Consider the following 13,474-nt stretch of genomic DNA (forward strand, 5'->3'; position numbering starts at 1 on the left):
GGGGTCATCGTGATCACCACTTCACGAGCACCTGCAGCGGCCCGTCGTGAGTCGTTGAGGCTTAAATTAACATAGCTAAGCTATTAAGCGAACGCACTACGCAAAATATCCCGGCCAAGCCTATCAAACTTCCCCGCTTGTGTAAGGACACCAGGTTGATTTAAAGTATCGTGCAGGTGTGAATACCGACCTTCTCCCTCTAAAAACAAAGGTCATTGCGTCATGATGTCACATTCCGAGAACCACGGTACCTCCGGCCAAGGCGCTGGACACAAGCGTCAGGTACAGAGGTCAGGGTCTGCAACTAGATGGATGTGGATGTGGCTAAAACGATTTTAGTTTTATTGGAGGAATGCTCGGTGACCGGCGAGCAATCTCGGGCGAGCTTTTTACAATGTAGTGCATGAACCAATACCTACTCTACAGCTCTAATCCCAGCTGGACACAATGCACATCTAACCATATGCGTGGAAATATTAAACCTGATACTATAGGTACATGGAAAAAAATTGAAAATGGGCTGCTCGAACAATATCTCATTTGTCAAGAAACCCCAGTAGTGGCGGCAACACGAGCTGCAGCTTTCTTAGCCCTTTTAGAGAGTTGCTGCCCTCCTTGCTTTTCATTCTGTTTCTGTGGTTGTTTCTGTTGACCTTTGGCCGGTTTACCCTTCCCTTTGCCATCGTTACTTTCATCCTCTGCCTTCCTCTTATTCTTCTGTTGAACGGTTTCAGGGGGTGCTCCATTGTCGACAATATCTATGACTCCCCTGAACGACCGCCTCTTTAGCCCCGCTTGTATCTACTTACTATGTTAATGGGCTGCACAAGGAGAAAATCAAGATACATACGAGGAATGGGGAAATTACAACTACAGTTCTACTAAGGCCCCCAACTGCCTCCCTTCCCTTCTCCTGGCTCAGCCCCCACAAAGTTGCCAAATTCATAACGTCAAAAGGTGCTCTAACTCCCACAGCCTTTCTAGCTTCACTACTTATGATTATACCCCTTCCCCTTGTCGCTCTTATAAGAGATGCGGCGTTTTGCATCAAGTTTCGTCGAGCAGCAACATCATGGATACTTGCAGAGTAGCATATCTCCAGGAAAACTCCACGTTGGATCGCTGTGCCAACAATCTTGTGCTTCAAGTTATACGAAAGCCTTTGAGAAAGATCTATGGAGATGAGATCACACTCCAGCGAAGAACATGCCTGTAAAAGCAGCTTGTCATTCGTCGGACGTAGCGCAACGAGGTCATAATGGTTGACTAATGATGCGAGATGGTGACATTGTGCTGGGTCATCGAGAACAACAGTTACGCGACGGAGAATTTTCAGCCCCGGGTGTTGAGGGAAAGGATCAGGTGAAATGGGATTTACCTGAGATGCGCTGGTTAGCAGACTGATTTTTACGTCGGTAAGAGGATGTGAAGTTTTACGTGACTTTGAGAAAATTTACCGGAGATAGTGTGATTAAGGGCGACGACATTGTATCCTACTTTAGATGTCTGTCAGCAGTGGCCCTTTGGAATCATGGATTGGATGGGAGGGCTTGCACTCGTCCAGAAAAGCTATCGTCCTCGGTAGATCTGGTGATGTAGGTGTCCAGGGAATATTGAGGTCGTGAAACATACCGGCGTATTAGGTCAAATCCCTGACTTGACGTCTGAATCTTGGAACAAGTTATGATTGACTGAGTGTGTTCTGGCTTCAGGCGACCACAAGGGTTTGGGGTTTTCTTTGACGGTTGCCAAGAAAGCTTATCGTGCCCCACTAGTTTCCAGGTTCAACTTCCAAAGCTTTCCTTTTCTAACCATTACATAGGGCACTCAAACACTCCGCCTGACCGTGCTATTGATCATTCCCGCAACATTTCGTCTGTTCAATCAATCGGGTCGTTGTTCGATACGACAATTCGGAAACGAACTAGACTAATCCCCGAATAAGTGCCTCAACCCTCATGCGATACTTCAGAAATGCCCCCACAAACACTATCTAATTCTCAATTTTGACATACAGATTGGCGAGACCTTTCATTCTGTTTCCCTTCAAAATGACCTATCGCTTAGATGTCCACTGACCTATTTACAGGGGAGCCTTGAATTAGAATCAATAATAAATCCTTTTGATTCAGAAGAAAATATGCATACTTAAGTGCCCAAGGAACTCACTTCAAAATCAGTCCTTAGGTACAGTACTGTAACCAGGGGAACCAGGAGAACCTGCAAATCACGAAGCAACATGCAAGAGCACCGAAACGGGAAGCAGCCTCAATAACAGATTTCGACCCGCCTCCGCTGACGGTTGTAAGCCCCAATAACAATCACGGCGAACCAAAAGCGATCGGCCAGTCTGAAGTTTTTTTGCCTTGAAAAACTGCCAGCTCTTTCAAGCTTTGAAAGGGGAGCTGTTATGGGCTTTAAAGATGCATATGAAGGCTTTCGTGCGGATGGACGGAACCTTCTTTGCCATTCTCCGGGCGTGCAAAAAATAAAAATAAAATGAAATAAAGAAATATAAATGAAACAGACGTCATGAAATGAACACCATGCAAAACCGGTTTGACAAAATATGTTAAATCAATCATTACCACATTTCGCTGCTATTAACTACATGTACGTAGTAGACGGGTTTTTTCTAAATCAACTCGGCCATCCGTCGGTAAAGGCGCCGGAGCCAATGAGTCAAAATCTCCTTTGCGGTATATTCTTCTGCTCTACTGCAATCACATCTGGGAGGCATGTGAATTCAAGATAGGACCGAAAGGGAACGACAAAGAAATACGATAGAGCTCTTCGGGCGGATTATTCAAGGAAATCATGAAATGTCAATTCATTATGGCTTCGAATTTCGTATTTTCTGTGTCGTGGCTGGATCAGCAAACGTAGAATGGTAATCTCAAGCAGTCAACAGCGATAGTCAAAAATCCATCCCAAGTAATACCTCCCGTTTGCCGCTGGACAGGCTGTTATATCTACGTGAGGCTCCCCGAACTTGAAAATCGGACTAAAAATCTCGTTGTTCTTGCGTCAATTGCAAGGGTACTGTGTGATGCCGTGCCTTCCCCGCGGGTCCGGCCCAAGCTGCGGGCAAGCCTTGACCACAGGGCCGCGCACGGACATGGGCAAGAATTTAGGTATTGGCGTGACTGAAGAAGTTCGAAAAGTGTTTATCGTTGTCCGCTCAACGGCAGCTCGCAGGAATAATAGTGAAACTACATGTATGAAGCAGTAAGACAACGGGATTGTTAGGAGTCTCCCGAGTAGCAACCGCCGCAGCCTATTGATATTCTGTCATTTTAAAATGTGAGCTTTTACTGATTCTATCTCACACCTATCGACTCTCTGATTTCGGAGCAAAAGAGTGACAAAGGGCGGCGGCGAAGAAAATAAGAGCGATAGCGGGAATTTAGAGGCGTGTCGAGTATTGTTTGGAAACGAACTGCACAAAGCGCAGTGGAGAAAGGAGCATAGGAAAGCGAGCAGAAAGCATCTAATCCGGCTCGTTGTTGTTCCAGCCAACTGCCACCCCACCTATCTGCCCACCGTCTGGCGCCTCCCATCTCCCACGCCTGCCTGCCGGTCTCATCATCTGTGACTCTCTGTGTGTCCGTCCGTTGGGTGCACCAAACTCTTCCACATCGCGTTCCTTGCCCGTAACCAACCACGGGTTGTCTACTCCCCTCCTTCATTCACCCCCACCCCACTCACCCCCCCCTCACCTCACCACTCCCCTCCTGAGGCCAAGTCAACAGCAGCAATAGCAGCAGCAGGAGGCATTCTAGTAGTTAAGAGCCTAGGGTCTAAGAGCACTGCAACACACTGCACTGCAAAGCAACCCACTACCGACCGCAGCACTGCAAAATCACCAGCAGGCTCCAGAAGCAGAACAAGCAGCCCCATCACCGGCAGCAGCCTTGTCAGCACAAACCCAACCGCTTGCATACGTACATACTACATACGTCTCTATCTACCGTCTACACATTCTCTTACTCTTACTTAACACTCTCCCTCTCTTGCTCACATATCTCTCAACTATTCTCCCATCAACATCAACATCATCATCATCATCACAACAAACGCTCCTATCGTTTGCTTGAAGCGCTTCACTTTCTTCTTCCTCATCAACTTACCGTTCTATCCCATCATTCGTGACGGCCAGGGCGCACAGCCTGTCGAGAACAGAACAATGGCTCGTGTGTACGCAGATGTACTTTCCCTTGTTTTCTCACCCACCCACATGGATCCTTCAATTCTCTTGATTTTTACAAACTCAAAAGTTTTGGATGGGTTTGTGTTCATTCCTTATTAGGGGCCGCAGGGGAAATCTCCTCTTCCCCACCTGAAAATATACTAACATGAGAATTTTTGGCGCAACCAGGTCAACCAGCACATGCCCAGATCATACTGGGATTACGACTCAGTAAACATTCAGTGGGGTGTTCTCGAGAATTATGAGGTTGTCCGCAAAATAGGTTTGTTTTCACTGGATAAAATACGCCCTTTTTGTTTCCCGTGTCGGGATTTATGGAATTTGCAATTGGGGAGGATTTTCTAACTGAGTATGGATAGGACGTGGTAAATACTCTGAGGTTTTTGAGGGAATCAACATCACGAACTATCAGAAATGCGTTATCAAAGTCTTGAAGCCAGTTAAGAAGAAGAAGATTAAGCGAGAGATCAAAATTCTTCAAAATCTCTCTGGTGGGCCAAATATCGTTGCACTGCTAGATGTTGTCCGGGATCCTCAGGTGTGTTATCAACCCAAGGCGTGCTTCTCGGGGGAGACCGGCAGAAATTTCTAACAGAGAATAGAGTAAAACGCCGTCTTTAATCTTCGAGTATATCAATAATACCGACTTCCGCAGCCTGTACCCCAAATTTCAGGACTACGATGTGCGCTACTACATTTTCGAGTTGCTGAAGGTTGGTGCCCGCTTGGAACAATGTATCTTATAAAGGGCTTTAGTTTGCTGACTGTTGATTGGTAGGCGTTGGATTTCTGTCATAGCAAGGGTATCATGCATAGAGATGTCAAGCCACACAACGTCATGATCGATCACGAGAAGCGAAAGGTGAGCTTCATCGATCTTCTATCCTAGTCATGGGACTTAGATCGGACTAACCTTTGTAAAGCTGCGATTGATCGATTGGGGTCTAGCTGAATTCTACCACGCTGGTACCGAATACAACGTCCGTGTTGCGTCTCGCTACTTTAAAGGACCAGAGCTACTCGTTGACTATCAAGAATACGATTACTCACTTGATCTTTGGTCACTTGGTGCTATGTTTGCATCAATGATTTTCCGAAAAGAGCCATTTTTCCACGGAAACTCCAACTCGGATCAACTCGTCAAGATCGCCAAGGTTTTGGGAACTGAAGAACTGTTCGATTACCTTGACAAGTACGATATCGAGCTCGACGCACAGTACGATGACATCCTTGGACGATTTCCCAGAAAAAACTGGCACCAGTTTGTCAATGCAGAGAATCAGCGATTCGTCAGTAACGATGCATTGGACTTTTTGGACAAGCTTTTGAGATATGATCATCAGGTATGTGTTGCGCTTCCATTTTAAGTTGTAGTGACAGTGAGCTGATTCCTTAATTTTACAGGAGCGATTGACGGCCAAAGAAGCCATGGCCCATCCATACTTCGAGCCTGTCCGAAGGGCCGCTCAACAACAGAACCATGCCTCAGCTTCACATTCGTAATCGTTGAGAATATCATCGACGGTGTAGCCTATTAGTCTCGAATTCATGATTTACGCTGAATGCAAGCAATTCCTCTAAAGCTTGCATATTTCTACCAACTCCTCCCACCTCCATAAGCTGCGATCCAAATATCAACTGCAATTCATACACGATGCTTAATGTATCCTCATCTCTAAATATCATGTTTTTTTTTTTTTTTTTTTTTTTTTACGTCTCTAACGGTGATACTTATGGGCAATTCATTTTTTCTTTTGCCCTATCCCCATAACCCCTTCCCCCCTCCCTTCCCATCCTAGCCCGATTTTATCCGTACGTGTCATGCCTCCCATTCTCGCATCTGTTTGATTACCTTTTCATCATGGTTCTTTCCTTTTCATGGGGTTGTTTCTTATCTCTTTCTCCTTGCTCTCTCACTGGCGGTCATTGATCTGGTTCCCGTTACCTGTTACTGTTCGGGAATTTCACAGAGTTTTATATAACCTAGTTAATGAACGGAGAACCCGAGGCGGCAGAGCGTAGCTATACCAAGATCTTGAATTTGTGTGCCTGTAATCTAGAGTGAAAGTATTACATATAAATAACATTGGACAAGAAGATTAATACGAGCTTTTGTGTTTGGGAGACGATATCTGTGGCTTGTCTTGTGGCTGTATTATTCCCATGGGTTTCATAGGTATTTACTTACATGTACTTACCTACTAGAGTATACTTATGCACTGGCTCATAACCTAGAGTAAGACGGACGTCGTTTTAAAGTGGGCGGCATATGGTCTATATATAACCAGAAGGCTCATGCCCCGGTGCCTTAACTACTTCTTTGGGTTGGTATGCCGTCGAGTTCTTTTTTTCTCTTTCTTCCTTTTTTTCCTTTTCATCCCATTCATGGGATTCTCATCTTGGCGTTTATTGGTTTGTCTTTCTTTTCAGCTGCAGGTTCGGGTCTTGGATTGTTTGTTTGCTTTTTTCACCTGCATAGAAAAAGAATGAAAAATTGCTGCAGAATTGAAAAGCTTTTTTTCCTCGAGATTTCCATTTTGGAACCAGCCATTTTTCCTCATTGCTTTCGGCCCGGGACCGTCTTCCCTCCCCGGTCGGGTAGGTGTGGTGGGATCAAGTATCTGGGAGAATGTACCTAGGCTGGCTGTACGTAAAAAGAATTACTTTTTTACTGCAAGCACCCTAAAGGATTTTTCGCTACCGTGGGCTCCACCTTTTCTCTTTCTTTTTTTCCCATTCCCAACTTGCAGCTTGGGTCGTGGGGGAGTTGCTTTTTTGACAGGTCAAGTTCTTGCATCTCTAGAGTAATCGGGGGAGCCCTCGGGTGGCCGCGTGCTCGAGGGGGGGGGGGGGGGGGGGTGTGTTCAGAGGGGGTTGATAGAAAACGGGCCTGGGATGATCCCGACAGTTTGGCTGTGGTTTCTGGCGGTTAGCTGGAGAACTGTATTTTTTTTTCCTTTCTTTTTTCCCTTAAGCCGTTGCGGTGAAAGGTATGTGTTGTTTCGTTTTGTTTGTTGTCCCAATTGTATTGGATATGCGCAAAGGCCGCCACCGCGGGGAAAGGCGGTCATATGCGTGCTGCTGCGTTGTGGGGAAACGTGAAGTAGGTATCACGAGTGCTCTTACGACCTACCCAAGAGGATAACGAAACTTTTGCTATCTAAAACAGCAGAATTCTAACAAAAGAAAGACTTGCTACGAAGGCCAATCGTTTTGGAAACGGAGATATTCCCCTCCTAATTTCAAGCCGCGATTATGTACCCTGAGGGGTTCGGGCACGAGAAGCAGTTTCGGCCTGGGCTTACATTCTTAAAGCGGGGGAGATCTATGGTAAGTTCTAGAAAGGATCAACTGTTTCGCCCGGTACACCTCGTGCCACAAAAACGTTCTTTTTCATGCGGCTCTGGGGGGGGTTAAACAGATTAGTTACCCCGTGGCTGCGTGAATGGCGTGCGTGGCTTTTACCAGAAGAACAGTCAACCTGGTTCTGAGGGGACTTGTTTACAGTAGAGTACTCTATCCAGTCTGGTTCTGGATGGGGGCTGGGCGGAGAGAGGGGGAATAAGCTGATTGGTGATCGTCATTAGGCCGGTTGAGTGAGAATTGATGATGGGCTGATAAGGATGGAAATGATTTGAAGTGCATTTTTCTGCACACATTAAGGGACACGGACAAGCGCTTATTAGTGGCGTAATGAACGAACATAAACGCGCAAGAGCGTTTACAAAAACCGCTACTGCCACGGGGCAAATTCAACACGGTACAGGCACCCTATCGATCTGAACGGAAACGTGGTCAACAAGCAATACACACGTAAACTCCACTTGTCGCTTGGGAGCACGGGCGTCAGCTATATGTAGGTACATGTAAGTATGTATGTAAGTGCCTACTACTCACATGTTAGGAGTGAATGAATACCTACATGTACGGACTGTTGCAACTCTGTTTTCCTCCACCCGTCGTAGACTCGCAGCACACACTTAGGCGAGTGACACTACGTGATCCTTATCTACATGCCTCCTCTCTAGGGACCGGGGTTATCAACACCCGGCGAATGGTATAAAAGGCTCACATACAGAGATTCCGGTTACCGGAAAGCGTGGATAATCACTCATCTCCTCCTCCTCTTTTAGCGTTAGCACAGAGGTACCTTCAAACCCTGAGATTTTTATCGAGATCGGATTAAAAAATGGTCATCTTCGGTTTTTGATTCTCTGTACGATGGTTACGGTATAGGGTCCGTGGGGTTTCGGGGAAGATAAATTAGCCTTCCATGACACGTCGAAGAACATGGGTTGAATCACAGATGCTGTTGGGTATTTAAAGTGCGGAGTGTGCGTGGGGTTATCTATCACAACGGGTCCAGATTCGAGAATCTCGCTCACAAGGAAGGAGGGAACTATTCTGGGACCTGGTAACGACACGAAACCGCAGGAGAAGAAGAAAGACGCGCATCACAGCACACCACAGCACATCAAAGCACATCATGCTACATACATAACTCTCGACAGCGTAGAGTAGGTAGAGTAGTGTAACACCGCAGCCTATATCTAGATAAACCAGCATTTTACTGCAGATCTCGACTATGAAATGTTGAATACAGGAAGTATGGACAAATATGACGCACATCTCGTTCTTTCCCTTCTTAATGAGCGAGGATCCACCTACATTGCGGGGAAACCCTTAGTTCAGCGGCGGCAGGTTATGTCGAGATAGGGAGGGTGTGTTTCTAAGTTAAGAAACTCCGGGTAACTGCATACACTGCACTTCAACGAAGCTGCAACAACCCCGGCTCGTTGTTGTCGTCTTAACAAAGCCTGTCGTGAAAAGACGTCAGTTCTACCTAACTGTGTTTTGAATTGAATGTCCGGTCGTCGCGACAACCCATTTCATATCCAACTACAGTCTGTCCTTCCGATTGTTGTTGATTGAATCGCAACTCTCGGTCAGCCTCACCTCACGACCTAATCGTGTGTGTAAGTTTCAATCATATCATCTAATCAACATTTCTTCCTCTTCAGCCGTTCGCATTTAGACTGGTTCATCCTGGAGATAAAGAAAACAGAAGGGGAGAAACAGAGGGGGGAATAAAAAGAGATACACGACGAATTCGCGCAGAGCAGATAGAGAGATACACTAGCAACAGCAAACAGATCTAGAGACGGCCCGCGCCGTAACCGTAACATAGCTAACCAAATTCTTACGCACTACTTACTTTACCTTGACCTACCTAACGCATCAACGACGTACGCACTTTCAACTACATACACACCGCATACCAACTGCAACTATCTCATAGAGACATCCACAGAGACACCCTAGGTGCACCCCCTAGACAGATAGACATCTCTCCCCCACGTAAAAACAGATAATCATACACTATGCGTACCGACCCCCGCATCCGTCAATCGCTCAACCGCATTTCCACTTCCATAGAATCCGCCTCGGACAACGCCCTCACCTCATGCTTCACATTCACAAAGTCCTATTTGGACCCATGCCTCATATCGCTTTCTACATGCTGCATTATCAATCATGATCGCAATCACCGTCGGGACCGCCGTGAGTACCCATTCGGCTTTTATGACTATGACGACGATGAACACGGAAGTTCATCCACCGGCGGCTTCCTTGGATGGGGTAACGACGAACTAGATAGGCTCCTTGCTGGCGGAGGATCCGGAGGGGGTTATGGGGGTAATTCGAATAGAATGACTTATGGTGCTTCTTCATCAAGCGGCGCCATAGTCGGGAGTGGGTCCGCCGGCAAGCGGAAATCGGTCCCGGGGCATGATCAAGACCCAACTGTTATACCCCAAACATCTATGTTTGGGTTTCTGACGAGGTGGGCACCTTTTAGGGGGAAAGGTCTACGCTACAAGCCCTCAGCAGCGAACCTCCAAGAACATCCACATCGTGGAAACGGACTGTCTGCCGTTCAAGAAGAAGCGGAAGATGATCATGGTAGCAGGGCTACAGGAATGAGACGGAAACGCAGCGCTACAGGTAGCTCAGGCGACTCCGTAGGCGGGAGTATGCGGAGTAGGGGTGACCTATGGCCAAGTGAAGACGACGACGATGCAATCCCAATTGGTGACGATGTCTTCTTAAGAGGGTCTGACGGCGAAGAAGACGGGTTTCTCGTGTTAGCGCGAAGAGAGCACAGGAATAAAAATGCCGAAGAAGAAGAGGAACTGGGATCAGCGGAGACCATTGAACCTGGACGTCCGGGACCAGTTGATGATGAAGTGTTAAGAAGGGAGGAAGAGGAAGTCAGGATGCTTGAAGAAGAAGAGCTAGAAAAAAAACGGGAAGCGGCTAAGAGATTGGCTGTGCAGCGGGGACTCAGTACTGAAGACTACGCTGTTAGTTCTCTGTCTTATGTCCTGAACTAAATAATTACTAATCTGGCCAAGGGTTTATTGTCCCGCTCACAACAAGAGATCAATCCATCGGCTGTACCACTCCCTGAGACTTTACCATCTACCAGAGCTCCCTCGCTGGTCGAACAACTGGATTGCTTCGAACCACCAATGCCATCAGCACCGATGTCATCCCAACAAGGATATTTTGAACCGTCACAGTCGCTACCGCATGCAATAACATCGACACCTATCACTAGGACCAATTCTCCGGCCATTAGAGATTCAAGTCCTACATCGGTTGGGTCTCGAACGCCGATACAGATTAGGAAAGAGAAAGAAATTTTGGAGATACCGACAATGATTATATTAATGCCTAATAGTGAGAGGGAACTTGTCAAGGAAATTAACGAGGCTGCAAACTCTGGGGTTGTGATAGGGGATGTTTGAATGGCTTGGACGCAATGATATGAACACCAAATATCTCAATGCATTTCAAGAGCAGGTTTTTTTGTACCATATGTTTTTGCACGCGGGTTACTAGGGGGCAGGTGTTTATTTATGGATATCTATGGGTGGGTATATGGAGTAAATGTTTAACGCTTAAAATTTTTGTTATGGTGTATTGGGAGTTGAAATTATAAATGGAGATTAGTTGTCAGTATTTCAGACTAGGTATTCGATTTCGATGAGTTAAACCAAGGAGAGTGTTCATGATGAGTGCGTGTAGTCGCTTAATCATAGTATATCACTCGTTAACAAACTCAAGATCTGTACCCATACGATTGTGCAGCGCTAAAGAGAGGCATGAAATGCCTGATATTACGGCAAGGTAAAATACCACCGCAAGGCATTTTATTGGTACGATAATGATTTCAACTCTTGTGGTGTCAATATGTCTCATTCTTCATCCCGGAATTCTGGTGGTATCTTAAATTTCTTTCTTTACTAAGCCCCTGCTTAATCAAGCACACAATATATATACAATGGAGTATTGTATGAGGTATTTGGAGTAGTATGCTTCAGATGGTTTTTATAAGCTTCGGGTTTGCACATGTGCAGAGAAGGCAGACATACATAGATAGGGAGACTGCACTGGCAGTACATATAAATTATAAACGTTTAAACAAGATGTGGTTATTTAATTGGCTTACCATCTGTCACTGTAGTTGAGCGAGAGCATGAGCTTCCAGAAACGTCAAGATCCCTGCTAAGTTACAACCTTAGACTTTAGCTGTATAACAATTGTGGCTGGCGGAAATGGGCTGCCAAAAGAACATGGGCGCCGACTTTAGTCATGATCTTGATTTTTGACCGACACTACAATATGGACTGGAGATGCGCTACGCTTAGCAACGCTCTGTTTTTTTTTTTTTTTTGTTTTGTTTAATTCATTAGCTTAGCAACGCCCTGAAGCTTAAGCATACAGTCGACTCTAGTAAAATATAAAGAATTCGACTTATGACGTGACCCGTACTCTGCACTTGTAGCTTTTTGGCTCCGCCGCTATGGAGCGGTAAATGTGTCAAAAGTAATTTTACCAACGGTAGTAAATTATTTACCACCGGTGGTATAAGCACTGAATTTCAGTCATTGTATCTGCACGCTATCCTACATTAGTAAATTTCCACCGGTATAAACACTGAGTTTCGGTCTTTATGCTGCGCTATACTAAATAAGTAAATGTTCAATCATTAATGCCAAAACTTATGAAAATTTCCCACCGGTGGTACCGGTGGACAATTTTCATATATATTGGCATTATATGGCCCCTTTTGGCCAAAAGGTCTGTACAGCTGTGCTTTTATCATAAAAATTAGCATTATAGGGTATAAATACTGGTATTATTTTCACCACTGGTTGTAAAATTACTTTTGACACATTTACCGCCCCATACCGCCGCTCTGGTTTCCTCTTGCAACCGTCGATTTCGAAGTATCAATTACTCTATTACATAAATTCGAGTATGAAGTAGTCGATATTAAATAGTTACATCTCGATAAAACTCATAGAAAATGGGTGGATATGAGCTAAATTAAGGTCAATAACTAATAAACGGAAGGACATGGAAGAAGCTTTGTATGGGTAGGATGTCAACCCGGCCAGGCACACACCTCTCGAGCTCACCTTTGACCTAGACGCAGCTACCCTTGAATGATCTAAGCCATGAGCGAGCACGATGATGACTAAAGTAGTTACTAAGTAATGCCTGGAGTCTTGTGCCCGCTTAACCCTGAAGTAAACTTCAGGGCATACCTACAGCGGGAATGCCTAGGTGCTTAAATCAATTTAGTAATGTAACACACACTAGGGCCCGGGGCTGTGCAACTTCTTTGGCCTGCGGCCTTATATTTGGGGTGGTATTAATTAATTCGAGCGTCAACGAATTTCACAGACTAGACGTATGTATGTACATCCAGCCCAAAGAGTCGAATAATTCATTGATTTAGATGTGTATTATCATAGAGAAGTGTGCGGATATTTTTTCGGATCTAACGTGCTTCGATCTCGCGCTTTGAAGTCAGTCAGTTACAGGCCCAGGCAGTACACTATTTAACCGATCCCCCACATTCTTGTGTTACAAAATGATGATGGCCGGGGTGGTAGAATACTAATTAATCGGGGGCTAAGCCGCCGCGTGAGTAATCTTTGTTGCCCGGTGAACTTCACAAAGTTCGCAACTACTGCAACTCTACATTAACTACATGTATGTACATGTACTTGTGTTTAGGTAAACTACATTTTGTTCGAGCTCTACAGATCCGAAGACGTTTTTATTTTTCTGTATGTACTTGCTACGAGAATAAGTTTCCGCCACCACTTTTGTGTTGCAACCGCATTTTCACGTACAAATTTGGCGGAAACTTATTCTCGCCGCAAGTACAAACAATCACTCGACTCA

The 13,474-nt window shown here is 45.5% G+C and overlaps 3 protein-coding genes across 3 annotated transcripts; 2 read left to right on the plus strand and 1 right to left on the minus strand.

Moving 5' to 3' along the window:
• Nucleotides 1-543: 543 nt before the first annotated feature.
• Nucleotides 544-1,630, minus strand: H6S33_001310 (uncharacterized protein; the record flags this gene model as incomplete). Its single annotated transcript, XM_044832674.1, has 4 exons — nucleotides 544-801; nucleotides 851-1,378; nucleotides 1,438-1,496; nucleotides 1,555-1,630. 4 exons carry the CDS (start codon nucleotides 1,628-1,630, stop codon nucleotides 544-546), a joined length of 921 nt encoding a protein of 306 aa, XP_044694277.1.
• A 2,556-nt stretch (nucleotides 1,631-4,186) lies between these two features.
• Nucleotides 4,187-5,713, plus strand: H6S33_001311 (uncharacterized protein; the record flags this gene model as incomplete). The annotated part of the gene is made up of 8 exons (XM_044832675.1): nucleotides 4,187-4,197; nucleotides 4,278-4,287; nucleotides 4,379-4,472; nucleotides 4,570-4,748; nucleotides 4,813-4,923; nucleotides 4,989-5,072; nucleotides 5,134-5,553; nucleotides 5,615-5,713. 8 exons carry the CDS (start codon nucleotides 4,187-4,189, stop codon nucleotides 5,711-5,713), a joined length of 1,008 nt encoding a protein of 335 aa, XP_044694278.1.
• Nucleotides 5,714-9,591: 3,878 nt separating this feature from the next.
• Nucleotides 9,592-11,022, plus strand: H6S33_001312 (uncharacterized protein; the record flags this gene model as incomplete). The annotated part of the gene is made up of 2 exons (XM_044832676.1): nucleotides 9,592-10,575; nucleotides 10,627-11,022. 2 exons carry the CDS (start codon nucleotides 9,592-9,594, stop codon nucleotides 11,020-11,022), a joined length of 1,380 nt encoding a protein of 459 aa, XP_044694279.1.
• Between the last annotated feature and the right edge of the window lie 2,452 nt (nucleotides 11,023-13,474).

This window comes from Morchella sextelata, assembly GCF_020137385.1.
Source record: "Morchella sextelata strain SCLS chromosome Unknown scls_10, whole genome shotgun sequence".
NCBI classification, from domain to species: domain Eukaryota; kingdom Fungi; phylum Ascomycota; class Pezizomycetes; order Pezizales; family Morchellaceae; genus Morchella; species Morchella sextelata.